At 47.0% G+C, this 22,543-nt stretch overlaps 2 protein-coding genes across 6 annotated transcripts; one reads left to right on the top strand and one right to left on the bottom strand.

The window, feature by feature from the left end:
• Positions 1-215: 215 nt before the first annotated feature.
• MANBAL (mannosidase beta like) lies at positions 216-6,260 on the bottom strand. Of its 2 annotated transcripts, none has more exons than XM_061441921.1 (3): positions 5,751-6,260; positions 3,797-3,991; positions 216-825 (listed from the first exon to the last, which is right to left on the bottom strand). In XM_061441921.1, the coding sequence occupies exons 2-3, from the start codon at positions 3,944-3,946 to the stop codon at positions 718-720; spliced, it is 258 nt and encodes an 85-aa protein (XP_061297905.1). In that variant the 5' UTR covers positions 3,947-3,991; positions 5,751-6,260; the 3' UTR covers positions 216-717. The 2 variants fall into 2 exon arrangements, with proteins under 2 accessions (XP_061297905.1, XP_061297906.1); XM_061441922.1 differs by lacking the exon at positions 5,751-6,260 and adding an exon at positions 4,323-4,415.
• A 1,721-nt stretch (positions 6,261-7,981) lies between these two features.
• GHRH (growth hormone releasing hormone) lies at positions 7,982-20,918 on the top strand. Of its 4 annotated transcripts, none has more exons than XM_061441919.1 (8): positions 7,982-8,099; positions 8,310-8,456; positions 16,738-16,837; positions 17,565-17,696; positions 18,562-18,666; positions 19,149-19,409; positions 19,731-19,827; positions 20,648-20,918. In XM_061441919.1, exons 3-7 carry the CDS (start codon positions 16,758-16,760, stop codon positions 19,792-19,794), a joined length of 642 nt encoding a protein of 213 aa, XP_061297903.1. In that variant the 5' UTR covers positions 7,982-8,099; positions 8,310-8,456; positions 16,738-16,757; the 3' UTR covers positions 19,795-19,827; positions 20,648-20,918. The 4 variants fall into 4 exon arrangements, with proteins under 4 accessions (XP_061297903.1, XP_061297902.1, XP_061297904.1 ...); XM_061441918.1 differs by having other exon boundaries at positions 8,067-8,187; XM_061441920.1 differs by lacking the exons at positions 7,982-8,099; positions 8,310-8,456 and adding an exon at positions 14,061-14,197 and having other exon boundaries at positions 19,272-19,409.
• The last annotated feature ends 1,625 nt before the right edge of the window (positions 20,919-22,543 follow it).

Raw genomic sequence — 22,543 nt, 5'->3', positions numbered from 1 at the left:
TTTGCACCTCCCAAAATCAAACTGTTCCTTGCTTTTTGCAGTCCCCACCACAGCCTCAATTCCCTGAATTGCACCTGCTTTCCAGGGTGGGAATGTAAAGTGCATGGGTGGGGAGTAAGAAAGGCAGCGATGCTGGGGAAATGAAAGCTTTCATCTACTGCAGTCTGGAATCTGATGAGTTATTACCTAAAGAATTAAAGAATATGACAAAGACATTATTATTAAGCCATAAAATGCAGCTATGTATTTCAGACTAGATGACAACAGAGATGAATGAATACAAAGCTGTGTAGTGTGGTATCCTTGATCCATTTGATCCCTCTGCCTTCAAAAAATACAACACAAACCAGTATCCAAAGTAGCAACCCATGCTCCACCTTCTCCAGGGACTGGACTAGGAACAACAGCCAGCATGGTGGAGCTAGGACAATAGGTCTCTCTAGCCAGCAGGAATGACAGAAGTCACTTTAATGGTGATTGACACATTAATCATGTCAGATGAAGTCCTGGACATATGAAGTCCTCTTTCCTTATAAGAAATCTATGGTGGAACCCCACCCCTTCCACTCTTCTAAGTTCCTTCTCCCTTGTCTCTGAAAGGTAAAACATGGCAATGCCAGAGAACCATTTAATCTAGTGAGTTGCCTTTGATGCCATCTCCGGGGAAGCGTGATTATAGGTGATTATTTTGCCTTTTGAGGCTCATTGCTCATGCCTTTATCGTTTCTTTTTGGTTTCCTTCTTAGGTTTCTTGCTTATCTGCGGAGCAGTCGCCTTTGACTTCTTCACTGTCTCTGAATTCTTGGGCTCAAAACTCTCAGAGTCCTACAAGAATCAATTGAGAAACAGTCAGTAACTTGTTCTTGTGATTTGCTGACAGCTCGCTTTGGGAATCTGAGTATAAGCCAAAGGAAGCAAACGCTGGGTGTCCCTGTTGGAACACTTCTATATCAAACTGAGCCTACATTTAATGAGACTCAAGCAGCACCATCTCTGACTCTCCTGCATGTGCTTTTTGATGTCAGTTTATGCACAGAAGCAGCTTGTTACCACAGAAGCCATTAAGAGCTGAAGTGTCTAAAACAGCATTTGGAAAATAAAACCAAACCCAACTTTAAAGGCGGAAAGGGAGAAGATATCAGATAATCACCAGTGGAAACATTCACGGTATTTCTGCTAAATGTTAACCATTATCAAGGGCAAGACAAAAAATACTCCCCCCCACAGTAATAAGAATGCAAAGTTCAAAGCCTCCAAACTGAGCCCCAAATCCAGGGAGGGAATTGCAGGGAAAGCTTTTTTCACCTGGACTAAGAAGGAATGCTTAGATATGCTCCTTGTTTCCTTCAGGGAAGATGACAGATAGTATTTCAGCCCTGGGAAGTAAAGTCTAGTTATCTTGTAAAAACACAAGGGAACAGCGCCAGTCTCATCTGAGAAAGCACACACATGCAGATTGCCTCCTTTCATTAAATGCATTTGAGTATAAATATTGCTTTAGCATCTTGGTTTCTATCAGTCAGTGTGTGCCAACTGGAAAAGGACACACAAAAAATGGCTGAGCAAGACGTGCTAGTTTCAGGCTTCCAAGACAGCGCTCCAGATAATGGAGGGGGAGGCGAGCATCTCACAGTATCCTTTTAATCAAAGAGCTTGGTTCAAACATCTCTCAAGTTACTGGGCTATTAAGAGTTCACATCTGTGTGGCTTTCCAAGGAAGGAGACTTGGCTGGCTTTCCAAGGGCTGTAATCAGTGTATGGAAAGCCAGCAGGCTCTGGAGGAATGGAGCAACATGCAGTATATTGCTCACAGATGCAGCTGCCATAAAGTGAACACTGCTGCCTTCTAACGTTCAAACCAAGGCAGACTTCAAAGCCCAAAGCCTCCAAGACAGAGATCCTACTATGCTACCCAGACTCAATCATCATTCCCAAGATCTGGAGGGGGAGCCTCTGGCGTTCACAGTCTTGTAAATTAGTCATATGGACAGTAAATCTAGAGGACATGTGGAGAAAGTAAAAAGTAGAGCAAGCAAACGTCAAAGCATGCTTGCAAACTCAAACAGTAACAGGTCTTGAGTGTTAGCAGTTTAATCGCAGGCCTGGTCTTCACTTTCACACTTCAAACTAAAGCTCTCACTTTTTCCAGCTCTCAGGAATCAGGCTCCTCAGTGCTTCTTAAATATTTATCAGGGGAAACCATGGACTATAACAGATGGGTGCTGGTGGCTGTAGAATAACAGTGCAAGACTTGCAATGCCACTGCATCGTGACCACCAGCCATGACCATCATCTCCCTGCTGGGAGCTGCAGCTCCTGAGCAGGACAGAATGCACCAATGCTGGGGCAGTGTCACTAAGCCAGTACATCACTGCAACTTCACATCACACCAGCAGTTAAAGGTGGAAAAGCTGGGTCATGAACTACATCCTTCACACCATGCCTCGCCCTCAGGCATTCCCTTCCTCACATAGGCTGAAAATTTCCATGCTTCCTTCTGCACAAGGCAGATAAAGATAGCCTGAAAACAACACTTCCCATGCTGAGTTGTTACTGAAAATACACCACAAGCGTTTAGACAAAATCTGTATCAAACCACCAAACTTGCTGCCTGATCACCAACACTGAAATCCCTGTCCCCAGCACATGGAGCTCTTTTATCTGAAAAGCCAGGGGGTTGCAGGTCATCCCAGTGGGGTCCAGGTTAGAGGAACAGGAGTCCTGTAGCTCACTTGAATCTTTCACTTTAACCTTTTCCTGCACCAACTGCATCGAAGCATCCTTCACTTGGTGGCATTAGATTGGGTGTCAGTACTGAAAACTGCCTTCCTCACACTGGAACCCCAGACTGGTTTGGGTTGAAAGAGGCCTTAAAGCTCATCCAGTTCCACCCCCTTGCCATGGGCAGGGACACCTTCCACTAGAGCAGCTTGCTCCAAGCCCCTGTGTCCAACCTGGCCTTGAACACTGCCAGGGATGGGGCAGCCGCAGCTTCCCTGGGCACCCTGTACCAGTGCATCAGCACCCTCACAGGGAAGAGCTTCTGCCTAAGATCTGATTTCAATCTCCCCTCTGGTAGGTTACAGCCATTCCCCTTGCCCTGTCCCTACATGCCCTTGTCCAAAGCTCCTCTCCAGGTTTCTTGTAGTCCCTTTAGTCACTGGAGCTGCGATAAGGTCTCCCCAGAGCCTTCTCTTCTCCAGGCTGAACAAGCACAGCTCGACCAGCCTGTCCCCAGAGCAGAGCTGCTCCAGTCTTCAAAGCATCTTCGTGACCCCCTCTGGACACCCTTGAGCAGGCCCACGCCCTTCTTACGTATCTTAGATACCTTGCATATCTTAGAATATACTAGAAATATCACCTGTATCTTGTTCCCAATAACTTCATACAAACTAGAGCCCAAAGTCATTTCCTGAAAGGCAAGTCCTGCGAAGGGGAAACTCTGGCAATTAATAAAGCAAATCAGCAGGTGGACAATCTGGTGTTGGGACTAAAGCCACTTCCTGCACAGTCAGGAACATCATGTACATTTAGCACACCTTGCCAGTGCTTCAGGTCACTTTTTTCACTGATACTTAAGAGAGCCCCTGGCTCAGGTATTTGTTCCTGACTTTCTAGTATGGTGGTAAATCACAAGACAAAAGCCGAAGGTGGGAAAGCTGGAAGGAAGGAAAGAGAACAATGAAACTGTCATCAATCCCAGGGGCAGACCGTTGTGTCTCCGTTAGCTACTCAAAGTTGCCTCCCATCCTACTTTCTCCAACTCTGCCCATCAGTATTAAAGAGCACTGCTTACTGTCTTATGGGATTTGGACACTGGCAGGATTATGGCCAGCACACAGATAAGCTGGAAAATGGCTCCAAAGAAGAGTCCGTAGCGTAGCACATTCTCCATAAACGTGGGCTCAGGGATTTCAGGTGGGGAGAAATCCAACTCAGCAGCCATCGTGGGTGCACCCTTCTTCTCTAATGCTCTCAAGAAGATTGGTTACTACAAGGAGGGGAAAAAAAAGCGCAATTATTTGCATCATGTCTTCAGGTATTCACTTTCCATTATCAAAAAATGATGGACTCTCTCATGCAGGTTTGTTGAAGATACACTTGATCTACAGAACCAATAAGAAAGAGGGAAACAAGTGTTACCTTTTATTTGGATGCTTCTCTTTTACCACCTGCCTATGAAAATAGTGCACCAATACTACTATCAGTTCATTTGCAAGTGAGGGGAAGACAAACACAATATAAACAATGCTCACGAAACAGCAAAGGAAGAGCTTAAGAAGAATAGATTCTCCCTGGCTTTCATGCAAGATGACTATTACACTGTATATGTGGTCACAGCCTTGTTGGTTTAGATAGTGTACAAAGCCAACTGCTACCTAAATAAACCACACAGAAGGTAGATCTGTTGAAGACAGAGGATGAGTTATGTATTTAAAGTTAGGCATGGTTTTAATGGCCAGTTACACTAAGCCCCATATACCTTGAGATGGTCACACAGGTAGTTTGTGGCAGAGTTAAACATTGACCTCCTGTGTCCCAGGCTAGTTTCTCAGCCCCAGGACCATCCTTTCTTCCTTCCTTTATCTTTTGTTAATGGAGCTGTCAATTCATTCTATGAATGAGTAATGGCTTTCTACATTAAGGGAGAACTCTCCTGCCAGAATTGCTGGAGCACACCACAGAAAGTCCCAAAAGGGAAGTTCGGTTAGTCCGAGATGCCATCAGAGCTCAGCTGTGATTACTGTCTGAATCAATTCTCCTGACCTGTATGAGACTGGTGCATACTTACTGAATCAGCACTACTTACTGATACTTACAATTCTCTGTATTACGAAAGCTTGGGTGTGAGATTGTGCTGTGTGAATGTTTCAGCTGAATGGTGGTGATCTGCCTCCTAGAAATTATCTCCAAAGCAGGCTCTGTATTTCTCAGCCTAGGAGGAGATTTCTACACTCTGCTGATGTGACCTAGTTCAGAAAGATGCTAAACTTAGACTACAATCTGAGTAAAGTTATAGTTGATAAATTTAAGACAATTCAATGCTATTGCATAAAAGGCAAGTGTCATTTGGCAAATGTCATAACATACTAAAAGGAGTGGTATATAAATTACAAGAAATAATTTTAAGTCATCTGAAATGTGGGATATTATTTTGAGTTTTGAAAGAGAGGGGAAATTCCAAACTCCATGAGCTGCAGCCCCAGGAAAACAGAGGCTGTGGAACCCCAGTTACTGATGATTCAGAGGAGCAGAGCAGATAAGCCTTCGCCTGGGATGGGGTGTGAGTGTATATAATCCTGCCTCTGAATCAGGCACTAAGAACAAATGACCTTTCATGGCCCCTTCAGGTCTGGTCTTCAGTGAAAGGGTTGTTTTCTTTTCCCCTCAAATTCTGATTAAAACTCAGTAAGCAAAAGCCATGTGGGACCTGTGCAGGAAGCCACAACACACACTGGACCACTCAGACTTGGCAAGTCCCAACACAGCCCCAGAGGCTGCACAGGACATACCACAGTGTCAACAAAGCACGAACATGGCTCATCCCTAAATGCTTTTAAAGTTAAAAAGGCCCTCTCCTCCAATCCACTAAGGCAGCAGCTCCTCAGCAAGAAACAGAACCATGGGAAACTTCACCCTTGAACTGCATTTTATCACAATGTTATTTATGGGGCTATCTCTTGAAAATGTTATTCTTGCCCACCCCCTTCCTCAAACAGCACAGGAAGGGATGTGGCTTCACTCCTCACCTGGAGCTTTCTCAGGACAAACTCCTACTGAGATTCATGATTCATACACCGGAAACAGAGCACACAAAAATAAGCAAGAAACTGATACAGTGAAAACAAATAATCCTCATCTTCTGCAAGTCTCCTCCTCCTTTCCCCTTTTCTGTTTCACTTCCCTTGAGGGTATTAGTAATTCTCTAACAAATCCCAGGTGACGTGACCAGCATCAGGAGCTCTCAAGCAGGCTGGCAGCAGCTGCCACTACCATTTTAAGCATTACCCCATGAAATATGCTCAGAGGACCTGACATCGTGCTCCAACTAGTCATAGAGTGTCCTTGCTTGCACAGGAGCCACAGCAGGTAACCCCCATTCCGACCTATCAGTGGACCTAAAGTAATGTTTGCAAAATTCTTCCCTGTTTTAAAACGCCTGTGGTTAACACAGCACCCAAACCTGCCCAGGCAAGGAGGCTGAAGCTTACATACATGAGCAGGCCAAAGCTGAACCTGGGGGAAGCAGGGTTCAGCCTTTCTCACCATACACAGAAGCTTGCACAGGGTTTCCTCACTGCAAGCACAACGTCCTTGCACTGTACCTTACAGCTCATCCAGCAGGTCCCTGGATGACAATGGAGTTTTCCTCCCTGTTCCCGTGAGGCTAACAGTTTTATCACCTCTTCCTTGGCTGCTGCTTCTTGTTCACAGGTTATCAACCACCTTTTCCTCAGACCACCTCACCTATTAACATGGCTACACTTAAAGTAGCTGTTCTTAAACTGCATTTAAAGACGGGTACTCCTATGTCAGACCCTGGGAAGACACTTTCCCCTCACCCCTCCAGCTTACTTATCCGGTCTCACAGCAGCTACCACCTCTCCCCGCAGGCTTAGCCATCTTGCTGGAACATCACAGCAGAAATAGGTCACAAACACGTGCACTTCGTTATGGGAACTGATTTTGACTATTTGCCTCTATCAGGATTTTACTGCAAACAGCTACCCCTGCACAAAAGGGTTCTATCCTCAGGCAAAGCCAGAGCTGTACCACAGGACCAGTGAGAGGCTACTTAGGGCTACAGGTTTGTGCTCTTCCTCAGTGCCACCACTGAAGATGCAGCCATCCCCCTAGACACAGGATCAGACCCTATCATATATAACTGTGTGTTTTCAGCGTCAGGGCCATAAACCAGCCACCTCAATGAAGCCAGGACACACTCAAACCTTTCTTTTTGCTGTTCTGTGTTTCCCAGCTGGCATCTTCAAGACCTAGTACTATATAAATAATCACTGTAGGACAAAGCTATAGAATCACTTTAAGTGATAGGCATTAGCTTCCTATTGGGGTGGAAAAAAGAGCAACGGTATTGGCGCAGAAGATAAAAGCTGCTGTCAAAGGATAAGGCAAGAAACGACTTAGTAGGTGCTAGGATGGAGACTGGCCAATACTGCCTTCAGGGGTATCTGCGTGCGCTCAGCACCGCTATAAACAGCCATCACCGGGGCTGAGCAGCCCGGCTGCAGGCTCACGGGCCCACTGTCCCCAGGCATACGGGGGTCCGAAAGGAGAAGCAGCCGTGCAGCCTCAGCGCAGGGCACACACAGCTCGTCCTCCCTTCCCCACGGCACCGCGCTCTGCCGCAACCAGCCCGGCTGCAGCACGAAGAGCGGCCGCTACGGAGCCGGCGAGGACCCCCTGGGGCAGCGCTCCAGCAGAGCCCCTTCCAGCAGCCCCGCCGCTCCGAGCCCCGCTACAGCCCCCGGACCCCATCCCCGGTCCCCCCTCCCGCTGCCTGCCCGCTCACCGCCCCGCTCGGCCAGGCCTCACCGTGCCGGAAGTGATCCCCGCCCAGCCGGAAGCGCTCCCCGCCCCTAGCAACCTCCCGGGGCGCCGCGTTGCTACGGGCGGCCTGCGGGGAGGCTCCGCCGCTCGGTTCCTGCCCAAGGCCCCCGGGGCCGCTCGGCTGCACCCGCCCCGGCTGGGGACTCCTGGGGGTGCCGGCACCGGGGGGTCCCCACAGCAGCCAAGCACCCCAGGGTCCGTGTACTCACCCCCTAAATCAGCGCGAGCTCCTTAATCCCCACCATCAATAGCGTGGCCTTTCTCTCCTGGCAGGTTTCTCTTTATCCACAAGGTTTTGATGTGCTCCCTTGAAGCGCTCTGGCAGTAATAATTAAGCCACACGCTTCTGGCTTTGCTTTTGGCCAGGGATTTAGTTTGTTTTTAATATTCCGATTCAGTACCCAGCTCTGAAATGGAGATGTCTCGATAAGATGGAAAATTAGCTTGTGCTCTGTTTGGCTCGTTTGTGGTATTTAAAGAATGTGATTTGTTTTGCTCTTTTCCTAACCCTAAAGCGTCAGGAGTGCCAGGTTAGTTTTGCTGCAGAGCTTCACTATCAGAGAGCCTAAATACTCTGGGGAAAACCTAATCGGTTGCTTATCTACTGGAGGGAGTGAGGTATGGCATTTGAAATGAAAGGATTATCTAGGCTGTTACCAAGCATTTGAATTAAATGGGTATTAATGAAGCTATTTCAACGGTTTTGAGCAATTGGATTAAAAACCTTTCATCCTTTTTAGTGCAGAAGACTTTACAGACAACTGGAGAACGCACCCGGCTGCGAGCTGCAGAGGCCAGAGACACCTGGACAATGAAATTCTTCTAGCATAAAAAAACCTAAAGAGAAAATGACTCTTAAATAATTACCAGAGCTTTCACTGCCCCTGGTGAGCGGCTGCATGGGGTGAGGGCTGAATGCAGAGACTCAGGGAAGGTGGTCATTTCTGCCCTTTCCGCTCCCAAACACTGGCTGTTGAGGACACAAAGATACTGAATGTATTGTGAATGTCAGGAGAGATCCTCTCAGTATTAAATTCCTCCCAATACACTGAATTTGGTGGTGCTGCTGCCCACACACCTTCTCATGGGCTCCAATCCTCCCACTTTGATGTTTGCCCACCAAGGGGAAAATACACACTTGGGTTGCAACTGATCCGGTACATTTCCTTCATTCTCCTCCTCTCCCCCAACAGAAACAGCACTACTTACTCTAAGTACGAAGAGGTAAGTGAGGCTTGCAGATCTGATGCAGCTCCTGCCCATTCCCTCTGCTGCTATCCCGCCCCTGAGGCTGTGGAATCCAGCAACACCAGCTCTGCTCAGGAGACACTCACCCTTCCGACCGCAAGCAGGTGGTGCCATTAGCCCGCTACAGCTGCCTGTCACCAGCACCTCACTGCCCCATTCCATTCAGCTGACTGGGGAATGATTAAAAAGGAAGCTATTTATATATATATAGACATATATAAAATAGAAGATATTTTTCCAAAGCCCACGAGATGTGAGTGGGTTTCAAAGCTCAAATTGATTCAACAAGCAGAAATGTCCATTTTGTCAGCACTCAATTCTAAGCAGAGACAGAGCTCAGGCATGAAGTGTTTCTCCACATCCAAATCATCCTTAGCTTTTTTAGTTCTTCCTACAGTTCTCCTTTCATTTGCACTGCAGTGTTTCCTGCATGTCTTTGCAGTGAGACCTATTTGTTACCATTTCTTAAACGTGTACACCACATCCTCATGCACCACTCTTTTCATCCTCAGGTTGCATTTTATTCAGCCAGGAAAAAATTAATTACAACTGCTTTCACTTTTCAGCCCTTACTGGAAACGTGGACTTCCTCATTCCCTCTCCATAACCAACATTTTACTTTCTTGGTACCAGTAAAACATCTCATTAAATTCTATGTTTTATCAGCTTTCAAATTGCTTTCCTAAGATGAGCAGTAACAGCAGCATTTGGATTCTGACTGGAAACCAAGTGACAGAAAACACACAGACCAACACCCAGGTGGGAAGTGGTGGTGCTGGGCCAGTCACTACAGCCCTTTGAGCAGAGAGTGGGTGTTCACAGACCCTGCCTTAACTCTGCTTCTCCATCCCAAAGGTCTCAGTGTTAGGACTGAGGCTGGCTCTCTCTGGCTGTAATGTGCTGTGTGTAACCTTCTAGCTCCTTTCCTAACTGAAATGAGAGTGGTAAGACCAAAGAAAAACTCCTTAATTACTGAGATTCACTTCTGGCATCTGAGCTCTGGCAGCTGGGTTTGGAAGAGGAAGGAGGTGGTATGTAGAGAGCCAGAAATTCAGGAACCAGTAACTCTTGAGCCTACAGCTGAGTGTCACATGCTGATGTCTGGCTGAAAGTCTTGGCACTTCATTTGGGTGATGCTGAAACGCTCCAGCAGCTCTGCTAGGAAATAAACAGCACCAGACAGGTACGAGCTCTATCAATGGATCTCACCCCCAGAGCTCCTCAGCCTCCTGACAGATACACACCTCGTAGGCTGGTGCTATTTGTTCCATTGTACTCTCAGTGCTACATAAACGTTTGAAGCTGAAGTAGGCTTTTCAAGCAGGCTTTAAGCACTATGAGACAGTCCTTTCTAACAGCACTTCTTGCACATTTTAAATTACTGATTTTGCCTATTTCAAATCTGATCCCATGCTTCCCACTCATCCAGAGGGACTCCCTACTTGAGATTATTTTGATAAATGTTCGTATTCAGCTTCCTACCAATCCGAATTCCTCAAGGGAAAAGTCTCACCTGGAAATCTACTGGTCTTCAAAGGGTTGAGTCAGGAGGATCTGAAGATCCAAATCCCCATACTTTATCCTGCCAAGGTGAAGAAACCAAGTCTTATATGGTTTCTTAACAGCAAGTCTCACCTGCTGGGTTTAAATTTTGGGTTCTCTGCTTTTTCCTTAGAAGAAATTGGCAACATGGGACAAATCCTGTCTTTCTCATATTTCCAAAGAAATCATGGAATCAGAGACTGGTTTGAGTTGGAAGGGGCCTTAAAGTTCATCCAGTTCCGAACTCCTGCCACAGGCAGGGACACCTTGCACTAGACCAGGCTGCTCCAAGCCCTGTCCAACCTCGTCCTTGAACACTGCCAAGGATGGGGCAAAAGTGATTGCAAACCTAGGAATGGAAGCTCCTGTGTATGCACTGGTAATGGACCATGTAATCAAATGATTGATGATGAACTTATTTATGCCTTAGTTCTGCCACTTGGGATATTAGAACCAAATAAGATGGCAAATCTAGGCAAAAGTGTAACTTCTAAGGCAGCTCTGTTTAATTTACCACTAAGCATTTGTGGTAAGTTAGTCACCACTACATCTCTCACATAAAGAAAACCAGAGAGAACAGCTCTGTGGGGCTCTATCAGGAGTGGTGGAGATTAGAGAAACTGGGGACCAACAGCCACCATCTGTGCCATTTTGGGGAAGTGCAGAAAAGCTTTTGATAGCTGAGAATATGGGATAGTTTTTTTGCCAATTGATGGTTTACTTTTTACTGTCGTTAGTTCTATCTCACAAAGTAAGCAGCACCATTTCACATCCTGCTCATCTTATCTGAAGCACTACGTTCTGCACCTGGAATAGACAGGGGCCGTTTTTTAAATCATGGCATGAGGACCGGAGGAGGTAAAGCTAAGAGGAAATCAATATCTGGGAAATTCTGCAGGATCCTAACACTGTTCTTTGTCAGCAAAGGATTGACACTGAAATAAAAGGAGCTGGTGTGCGCTTCACCCAAGGACCCTACAGATGTTAGGTCTGAATGGATGTGTGATCCAGCAGCAGAAGGTACCTATGGCAGCTTGTACCTGGCTGTAGACTTCACTGGGCTTGCACTCAGTGAGGACTTGGATTTAGAGGGCAAATAGACAGTTATCCACTGTGTGATGCTAACCTGGGAGGTAATTTGAGTTACATACCTGTGTTTGGGGAGCCAGTGGATGCTACCAAAACCAGCTGTGGTAGGGACCATGAGAACCAAAACCATAGCTGCCAGCTCAAATACACACTGCAACATGAATGGATGGATGCAAAACCAGATCCAAACAGCACTGGATCCTATCACAGTCTGTAGCACCTTCATGCAGAGACAGCAGCAGCCAGAGCACCCACTGTGGGACTCAAGCAGAGGCTGAATACTGGCAGTAATGGTGATCACAGCAGTTTCTGCTGCAGCAGAAGTAGCCTCACTAACCAGAGGGAGAGCTCATGGCATCTGCTGGAGGAGCTCCACAAATGACCCTTCTGGGTCCTGGGAAGATACAGAGGTTCTGCCTGAAGCTGGGACAGGAAATCCCGGGAACAGAAGAGCTGCTCTGTTTATGCTATTTCAGGACTCCTAAGCTGGATACACCCGACAGAGCCTGGAGGGGTTTTAGACATTTCTGCTGCCCCCTGCAATTAAATCAGAAGTCATAAAGAGGGCTTGTTGTGTGAGTCTCGCTGGGTGCAGCTGTGCACGACAGGAGCCCAGCCCAGGCAGCACAAGGAAACCCCTAGCATGATGGAGTTTTATATAGCCTTCTTTGAAAGCAGCTCATTTGAGATATGAATGTGGATCACAGCCCTCCTAATCCAAGCTGGGCAGCAGGCAGCTATAAACAAGTCCATTACAGACTGATTCTCCTTGATCTAACAGATATTGCCCAGTATCTCACAGCAGCTTTGTGTAAGGCCAGGCACAGAGAGAATCAGCTCAAAACCATGCTATAGGATAATACCTTGAAATAGTGTTGGCTCTCAACTGGTTTAACAACATGGTCTGATTCATCTGTTCAGCCAGTGTAGCACCAAGACAGTGGAAGAAAAATAACTCATGCTGAAAAATTGGTGCAGCCAACCTCACACATGAGAGAACATGAACAGACTGCTTCCAAAAAGCAGTCTGCAGAGACAAGAGCAAAGCTGTGTGCACCAGAACAGGGATTCTGGAAAACCACTTCTGTGCTACCCAGAAATCCCCTTCTCCAGTGCTCATGAGTAGATGATACACCTGCTATACCTGCCGAATTTGCACGGTAGATCCTCTCCCCATGAACAGGCTGGTGGAGGAAGGCAGTAGTTCTTGCTTCTCTTCCCATTATTGTTTTGTTTAATTCCACTAGAAGGACCCTGACTCAGTTCAGGGTCAGCTCGAGCTCCTGCTTTGGTCCATTCAATCTTTTTTCATGTTTCCTCTGCAAAGTGGCCTGGTCCTGACTTGTTACCAAAGGGAACATGAGCCCTTGCAGCACCCAGCGGGGAGAGCCAAAAGGCATTGGTGCACAACTGTTACGTAACACCAGAGTCACCTGGCGTGCTGAGCTCACTCCAGCCTTTCCAACTGTTGGGTTATTGCTTACTGAGAGCCCATGGTTTGGAAGGAGGATGTTGCTGCACTAAGGAGTGAGCCATAATCCCAGTGCTGATTTTTCACCTCGGCAAGCAGCAAAGGGGCAATGGCAGAGGGTTAGAGCAGCGCTGAATGCTTCTGCTTCCCTGCACACACAGGCACCCATGTGCACACCAGAAGCACCATCCTTCCCTACAGCCCATCTCTGCCACTGATAGTTGTGATGAGTGCTCTGGTGCAAGGTGAAGGTATGACAGGCATGCATATGAAGGCAGATACGAGTCAGCTCACCTGCTGAAACTTCTTCCCAGCGTCGAGTCACACAAGCCCCGAGACAGGAAGGTCTGGGTCCCCATCAATTCTGGGCCTTATAAAGCTGCTATGAAAAATATGGCAGGTGGAGCTCATGCTGGCATCTCATTTTTCACTCTTCTGAAATGTCCTGGTCTTCTTGGCACCATGGCTATGTGTTCTTTTTAATGGGGCTTTCACAGACCTTGTTCCAGGACTGAAAACAGCCGCCAGCACATGTGGCACCCCAGGGAAGACCCCTGCCTTTTCCCAGAGCACATGGAGAGAGCAGGGTTCTCCAGCTGCTCTGTGAGCTTGATGTGAAGCTGTGATGTTTGTGAGGGACTGAAGCATGAACTGCCCCGCTAATGCTGCAGGTGCGAGTAACAAAGGAGAAGGAGGAAAAGGCTGATAATCAAAGAAAAAGAAGACAGCAAAAAGATAAGCCCTCCTGAGTAGGCAGTGTGAGAAAGTATTAATGGTTAACTCACTGTCATTGTGGAATAAAGCGAAAAAATGCAATTGCTAAGGGAAAGAGAAGTTTACCTTGCAAAGCAAGTTTGCCATTCACTCCACCAGATTATTGTTGTTATTTGCTCTTCACCCTTTGAATGCTAAAGCATTCAAATGACCCCTAACGACAGACATAACCCTCTGCCCACAACCTCCCTGCCTGTCTCTCTGCACACACACAGAAAGAGGATGCTAAACACGGCATGGAAATGCAGAAGGATAATTGATTCTCTGACGTGTAGAAGCCCACAGGACTCCTGAGGGAGCACAGGTATAAAAGGAGGAGATGCACCTCGCTGGCAGCCAGAGGACAGCTGGGGGAGATCCAAGTGTCCTCCTTGCTCAGCACGTGTCCGGTCCCCAAGACCCCGCGGGGCTCACGGAGGCAGCTCTAGAGAAGAAGTTGTATTTGCAACAGGGGAAGGAAGCATCCGGGCAGGAGCCGATCGAGGAAGCGCCTGCTTTCTAAGGGTAAGCGTGAGCCTCTGTACGTGCATGTAACAAGATAATGGCTATATGGAAATTGGAGACAGTTAAATTACACTGAAATGCAACCAAATTAGCATCAGTAATCAGCTTTGGCAGGTACAACAGCCTTTGTATCATGCAAGACTTCTTTGTAACAAGTTACAGAACGAAACAATAATTGAACTATAGGATAAATGCAAACAAATAGAATTATAATATAGATGAGCCTTGTAAAAACATGTTAGATGCTCACTGGCTGTAGCACAGTTTTCCTCTTTTGCTATACAGGTGTGGGTTCCTTTTACCTTGGAAAACAAAGGGTGTTTTACTTACCTGCTGATAAAACTGTGTTTGAGCCAAACCAAAGTATGAGGAAAAACACAACAGTATTGTTGTAGGTAACGTGAGGCAGAGCAAGGCACTGAAAAGGATTTCTGCTTTTCTAATGTAGGATTTCATACTAGAAAAGTCTGGACTTTATAAAACAGCAGGCATGGTAAATGCTTCATTTCATCTACACAGTGGTATTTTTAAGAGTGATCAGGTAGGGTTTCAGAACCAGTAAGATATGTTATCCACCTCTCCGGCATCATTTCTACAATGCTGCTGTTAATGCTGCACAGGGTGGAATGAAGCTATTAGCTTTATCTGCTGGAATGGTGCGAAAAGCTCTTCATCTTAAGGGCAATTTATTTATTAATAATTTTTGCACATGCTGCCAGAATGGAAAGCAAGGTGTCCCTCACCTCAGGGGAACTGCGAAGGTGACAAGGCTTTGCAGAGCTTCCAAGTTGCAGGAGACACTTCAGTTCCCAGTGTCTCCTCTGCAATATGGGAAGGGGTTCAGGACCCTGATTTCAGACTCCTTCTCAAGGGAAAAAGGGGGACAGAAACACCCCAAAAGCTAGGATAAGAAGCAGACTGTAGTTAAGGGAGAGAAGACAAAACAAGACAGGAGGGAAAAGGCAAAGCCAGAAACAATTAAAAAGAAAAAAATCAAATAATAGAGAAAGAAAATCCAAAAAGATCTCAAAGGGACAAAAAAGCAGTTCTGGAGAAAACCCAGCATGCAAGCATGAGAAACCAGGTACAGAAAGTGGTAACTGGGGCTGTATCCTAGGAAATAAAAAGGGCTTGGTTTTCATTTACATGGATACTTCTCAGCTCACACAGCAGTTTTCCCGGGACTGATTAAATCTCCTGGTTGACACTGTCTATAGATGCAGGTGCCAGAATCTCCTGGTACCCCCCAACAGATTCTTTAGATCATCTCCTCTATGTGAAAAGATTGTATTTGGGATTTGTTTTGGAGCTATTTAGGGGAGAGCAGAGAAGCGGGATATCTTTTCAAGTTCAAATGAAAAAGAGGGCAAGCAGGAAAACTGCACTAAAACCAGAAGCTCTGTAGGTCTCTTAGACTCACTTCTTTTGCTTCTTCTGAGCATTCCTCAGCTGTCTGAGGCAGCCAGAGCAATTCCAAAACAGACCAGGTATGAGAGGAAGCCATGAGCAAACAAGAAGCTCTGTTGGAGCCAGGAGCAATGGTGCTGCTCCCAGGGGAACAGACGGGAAAGCTGCTGGTCCTATGGCTGACAGCACAAGCAGCAGGAACCAGGCTGAGAATGAGTTTGTGATAAGAAACCCCATTTCTTAGTGCAAAGCCTTTCCCCATGGTTGTCCCTGCACTTCTGACACTGCCACTAGTTCTGTTCTCTTCCATGGTACCAAGATCAGACCCACATGCAAGATCCCCAGTCCTTCCCCAGCCTTCCCCTCACTGTGTTATCTTACAGTCAGGAGAGTGGGCAGCTATGTCTGAGCAGGAGAAGAGAGCTCACTGCTGATGTTTTCCATCAGAAGGGGCCCCCTCCTACCACCACCATCAGTAAAACCCACTGCTTGGAAAGGCTGCTTGGGCAATTAGAAGCCCAATCAACCCCTTTCCATTCAGAAGCTGCTCTTTTTGAAATAAAGTATTGGTATACATTTGGAAGGTTGTTTTTCTTCTCTCTTACGGAGATCAAACATCTTTCTGCTCTTTTATTCTATAAAATAAGACAGAGAACAGTGAAACTTGGTATTTTAAAGATTCCTATCCACATTCTTAAAGAATCTTTTTTTGAGCAAAAAGATCAATCACTTTCAATGGAAACTCAGGAAGAGCATTCACTGAAATACCTTCCTCCTGTCCTTCGCTTCCAGAGACAAAAGCTCCTGAGGGTGTGTAGCCTCAGCCCACTGTCCTGAGTCATTCCCAGCCCCAGGACATGAAGCAGTGTCTATCAGAAGGCAGACAAACACAGCTCAATTCCATCTCACCTTCCACCAAAGCTGGTGCTCAGGGCTGCGTAGACACCTCACCAAGTGGTGCTGGGGGCTCCCCTCAACACAGCAGCAGATCAGCCCTCCTGAAGGGATGTGTTTTGTCCAGTCCCCCTCTCTACCCAAGCACAGTGACTAAAAGTTATTGTGGTTTGTCTGGCTAACCAAGCTCAGCACTTGGTCTCCCCTCACTGCCACTGACTGACTGCTCTGCATTTCAGGTGACTCCAAAGGGTGGAAGATGCTGGATAAAGCCACCCTGCTCCTGTTCCTGCATTTAGTCACATGCTCCATCTCCTCTCCTCTCTACCCAGCTCTCAGGTAAGCTGCTGAGGGTTTTGGCCACGCTGCTTCATCTCTGTGCAAAATAAGCACGTGCCAAATTAAGGTTGCCAGCACTTCAGATGAACTGTATGTGTGTTGGTGAAGCCTATTTCTTTGCCCTGGCTTAATTCTCTGGGTACACTACTAGCCTAGGGGTGGTTTCCAAAGGCAGTAGGCCTGATGGAGTATTTCAGCCCAGCTGGTCTTAGAATTGAATGCTGGGTTCTGTAAAGGGAAACTGGCTATGTCCAGAGCAGGCAGCACCTCCAGCTCCATCACTGGCTACAGTCTGTGCCTGCAAGTCAGAACTGCAGATACTCTCATCCATGAACTCTGCAGCTGCTTAGTGTACTTCAATGTGTACAAATCAATGGAAGCACAAGGTCCTATAATGTGGATTTGCACATCTCATAGAAAATGCTTTAGCCTTGTGCAAAGCCATGGCATAACAATACTAGAACTGCTGGAATTCTGCTTGAGGGTGCTGGGAGCTCAGTGAAGAGGAAGTGTGTTTGAGGCAGCTCTATTAATCATCTTTTCACTGCTGAAATAGCTTCAGGACAGTTTGTAGTTGAGGAGAGTGACAAACACCCCTTGCACTACTGAGGAGATGGGCATGGCAAAAGCAGAAAGAAAAAGCGGAACAGGGAGCAGTGGTCGAGAAGACTGACCCCTGACTGGCTACGGAGCACATCTCACTGCACGCCTTGGGTTCCTTTTGCAGGTACAGTCCAGGGCTGGTTGCTGGCAAGGCCATGAACTTCCAGCTACAGCACAGCAGCCCATTGCAGAGCCATAACCCCTCAGCAGAGGAACAGGAGGAGGAGGGTTTATTAACAGACCCCACTAACAAAAGGTTTGTACCTCACGTCTCAGCCTTGCTGCAGCCAGAGTACACCAGTTATGATCTTCCCCCAGCCCAGGAGCAGGCCAGAAGGTTGCTTAGACCCACCAGCACCAAAGTCGAGGCTCCAGCTGAGCCCTGCAACTGCAGCAGGGTCCAATCCCTTACCATCACCAATGTCCAGCATCCTGCTGTCCCCCAGCAGCAGGGATGTACTGATGGGCCTGGTCACAGACCCAAGGCTCCTGCAGGGAACATAATATCCACCAAACCCTGGGAATCCATCTGCTGGTCATTAGAGCCTCTCCTTTCCACCCCTGCCAGGAGATGAAGGATGGTTATTTCTCTCTGAAGCACAGAGGACTCATTCTTACAAGTACAAGGCTACAGGCCAAGTAGCTTGTGCTCCCCTTAGCTGTGGATATTTAGGAATATCCCCAGGCTAGAGACCTGCTGGAGGCTCCTGTCACCGTGTCCCAGGCACAGCCCTCCCAGGAGGTAATGGTGCTGCTGCAGAGCATATAACGTCCAGCCCCAACTCTGCCCTCTCCCAGCTTGGGGTTCTCCTCCTCCTTTCCACTGCTTTTCTGACCTCACCTTTGGTTTTCAGGCACTTCTCCTTACTTGTTTTATTGCGGATACTGATTAACAGACATTTTATTTTGTCTGCTGCCTCCATGTCAGAACTGAGCTCCCTCAAATCCTTTACCCTCCAACACTAACACAGTCCAATACCAAAAGGCATTTGGTGTGGTTACCTGTCCCTGACAGCAGCAGTGTTCCATCCAGTGCATTTTGTGATGTGAACCACCCACTTCTCACCGGGAAGGTTTGTGGCTGGCTCAGAGAGCACAGCCTGTGCTTGTCTTTCCCCCAGGACGCAGCGCCACGCGGATGCCATATTCACTGACAACTACCGCAAGTTCCTGGGGCAGATTTCTGCCCGCAAGTTCTTACAGACCATCATTGGCAAACGCCTCGGGTAAGCCACAGCCCTTTGCTGTACTAGGGCTGACGTTCTATTATTACACCAGGCACTTTCTTTCATCCAGGTAGAAGAAATAGCCACCTTCTACTGCAACAGAAGCAAGCTCTCCTGCTGTTCCATACCCCAAAGGGCATCCTGCATCCCTGTGTCTCAGACCCCCTAATCACAACTACCATTAAGCAGCTTAATTAATCTTTTCCTCCAAGTCTGTAAAGTGTCAGATTAGCTCAGAGCTCTACCATAATACCGACAAGTGATGATGGCTGCAAAAAATAGTTACAATGCTCATTCAGGAAAGAGGTATCCCTGGCCTTTTCTGAAGAAAGAAAACAGCCTCTCCACAATGATTTGGGGAGCTCTGGCTGGATAGATCAGTTCTTGCCACTAAAGAAGACAGCTAGTCACTTGAAAGCCAGCTCTGCTCCCTGTTCTAACACAGGAGCAAACAGAGCTGACAATTCCTTACTGAAATTAAGCATAATGGCCCCAGGCTCAGACCCAGCAGGTTTACTCACTGTGCTGCTCAGCGTGAGCCAACCTCTGAGTGAGGGATTAAGAAGCATCTTTGAAACAAAGGTGTTTCTCTCTTTGCATAACAGAAGCAGTGAGAGCAGCCCAGGAGAAGGGGTGCATGGATTCCTGACAAGGCGCCAGTCTGACAGCATCCTGATGGACAGTCGCTATCACCAGCACATGGTTCTCTTGGACTTCCTGGGAGCCATTCTGCAGAATCAGAGGTAGGTGGGAATCAGTTTGCTATCTGCTCACTGCAGGAATAGGACAAGGTCCTTACTGCTGTCTGGCTTCCAGATATAAAGCTGCTGGATTAATCTCATAAGTACACTCAGGGAAAGAATAAAGCTCTTACCTAACCCCATAACCCAGCCTTACATGGGCAAGTAGGGTGCAGACAGGAGCAGCCTGCCCTGAGCCAGCCTGCACCACATCACTGTGCTGTCTTCTCAAACCCATATTTCAGTAAAATACCAGTGGAAAGGCAACAAATTTCTCCCTCAATCCCAATTCTACCATCACTATCCCATTCTCTTCTTTCACAGGCCTCAGGACATCTCCAGCAGTCAGTTAGAAAGCTTTCCCAGCACCCTGGCTAAGCTCATGTAAATATTTCTCCCTTTTTCATCTCCCCATGCTCTGGTGAGTACTATTCCCTGCTCAATTCTGTACATAACACACTGCTGCTGCACTGCTCAAGCTGTTTGAAGCCTCCCCTTCAGAGACACCAACCCCCACTGCTGCCCATGAAAACAGGTGCTTGCTGCAATTTAAGGGGAGAAAACTCCCACTCAATTTTGTCAAGTACCTTAAGTCCTGTCACACTGAACAGACCACAAGTGTTGTGAAGCTGCATGTGGATGGGGGTAACAGGCTTGCAGCCTTGTAAAGCCATCTGAGCCTGTGTGCCCAAGTGTTTAAGCTGGCTAAAGGCAGACAAAAGCTTTCCCCCAGGAGCAGACTCTGCCTCTAGATCCCTGGGACACTTCAGGTTTTCCCTGCACTGAATAGGAGGGGAAGTCTTACTGTTTACTGTACCCTTCGCTCCTGAAAGTCACCACCTGAACCCTGAATTACACTGTAAACCCTGCCAGCCCTGGGGGGCTGAGAACTGGCAGACAGTCCAACCCTGGGGAAACCTTCACTCGTACAAACCTCAGTTGTTCTGATTGAAGCAACCTCATCTTACTTCTCTGTCCCACAGAAATTAAACCTGTCCAGTCAACAATACAAAGGGGCATGGAGAGACCTGTGTGCATACTGAAGGGGGCTGGGGGGGAGGAACTGTGCCTATGGATTCAGCTGGGAGAACATGGCCTTTCAGCATCTCTCTTGTGATGCTTCACTTGGTTACCTTTCCACAAATAAGGTCAGCCAGGACAAGCCTCCAAAGAAATAAAAGACTTTTGTGTGTGCTCACAAAGTTTCCTCATAATTCTCTTTTCCTCCTGCTTCTGTCTAGAATAACTCAGAGCTCTTGGGCCTGACTGTACAGTAACCTCCACAGCAAGGAAGACATTCCCAGGCGTGAGCAGCTCGAAACTGATGCATATGCTCCTCAGATCTGTTCAAAGGAACACAGTTCTGATGCATTGCTTCATTTACTTCAGTCTTTAGAGTCTCACTGCCCTCTCTAAATACTGGTCTGAGTACTGAGACAAAAACCCCACCTCCATGGCTTAACCTCGGGCTGCTTTACATACAAAACCTAAACCAACCAGTACACTTGTGATCCTGGGGACATGGTGTCTACTGATTAAGGTTTTCAAAGCACAAAGCAGAGCAAAATTTCTGCCAAGTCATCATTCTGTTTGAGGGCCTGATTAACGAAGCCACCCAAAGGCCCCTTTAGGCAACTTTGTACACTGATTGCAGCCTCCTCTAAATAGATGCTGATGGCACAACCACACGCAGCTTGGATGAGGGGGAGGCAAGACATGAATCCACATGTCTACCACCCATTAGAAACACCGCTGTGGGCTGCTACTGTCTGTCTCCTTGGCAGCAAAACTGAACTCTAAAATGCTCAGCTAAAGTTCCTGCTCAGCCTTGAGGTATCCAAACTGAAGCTACAGCTCTGCAAGAGTTAAAGGAGATCCCTGTGCATCAGATTGGGCTGGCACTGTTTTAATTTAATGTGTCAGCCAGTGGCTCTGAACACCACGGCAAGTTACAACTAAATGTTTATTAATCCAGTGCTCTCATGCAGCTCCTTCCTTCTCTGTCACCCCAATTCTGTTGTTTGTGTAATAATTATGTCTTCAGAAATGTAAATAACAACAGGATGGGGGCTGCTTTCCCCTCATTACCAAGAAATAAAAGTTGTTCTTAATAAACCTGTCCAACAGCAGGTGAAGATGGCTCTTTGTCTGTTGAAACCTCAGTTTCTTGGTTCTGAGCCCAGAATGGAAGATGTCACTGGAAGACAAGTGCCTGTGCTAATGAAGGCACGAGGTACAACACCAATACCTTCAGTCAGGTTGGAAAATGTGGCATGCAAATATATATTAAGGTCTCCGAAACCATCCCTCCTTGCACTCAACTCCTTGCTAGCATGCAGCAGAGACCAGCTTATTTTTCCTCAGGTGACCGTATTTTAGGATGGGAAGCTTCAGTACGCATGGGAATCAGTTCATACTTGCATCAAATCCCTACCACTTACATTGTCATGGTTCCGGTTGTACAATTCCAGCACTATGAAAGTATTACTAACTGCCCAGCAGGACTGGGAAACAAAAAGGGGATGCTGAGGGAGATCAGTGAAGCTGTGGCAGCAGCAAGAGCACCAGTGGGTAATCTGTTACCCCTCCACAGGCAGGCAGCTGTCAGTGAGACACAGGCCATCCTTCTGCTGCACATAGAGCTGGGCAAAGAATGCACCAAAGTAAAAACAACCCCAGCAGGCTTGGCTCTGAATGTGGCTGTAAATTTTGTGAAATGTATTCTATGATTCTAGTGTGTTCAGTAGCAGCTACCACACTTGAAGCCATTAGGACTTAACTTGCTCCAAGGAAAGGCATCATGAAAAAAAAAGCAGCTTCCTAAAGCAGTAAGTAAACGTGGTAGCAACCAGTCAAAGTTCTGTTAAGCGGCAGCAAAGCTGTATGCAAACACTGGATTGGATACTCCCAATGAAATCAAAAGATCTGTCAAAACCACTCTGGAGAGACCTAAGTTTGCATGATAAACAGCTGCATGAGTGCAGCTATTTAGGTATAAAAAGGACTCATTTGAGCGTGCATCAAAATGAGGAGACAAATGCTCAAACTCTGGGAGATTAAATATAAAAGCAAATAAAGCAAACCAGAAAATGTCTTGAGGAATAAAAGGCCAGAAGAATAAAAACCACCTTCCCTAA

The sequence above is a fragment of the Pezoporus flaviventris genome, unplaced genomic scaffold (genome assembly GCF_033815535.1).
Source record: "Pezoporus flaviventris isolate CSIRO_AGI_PZ_B2104156 unplaced genomic scaffold, CSIRO_AGI_Pfla_v1 ptg000213l, whole genome shotgun sequence".
Classification (NCBI taxonomy): Eukaryota; Metazoa; Chordata; class Aves; order Psittaciformes; family Psittacidae; genus Pezoporus; species Pezoporus flaviventris.
The sequence above is the reverse complement of the archived record's forward strand: the minus strand, read 5'-3'. Positions and strand labels throughout refer to the sequence as shown.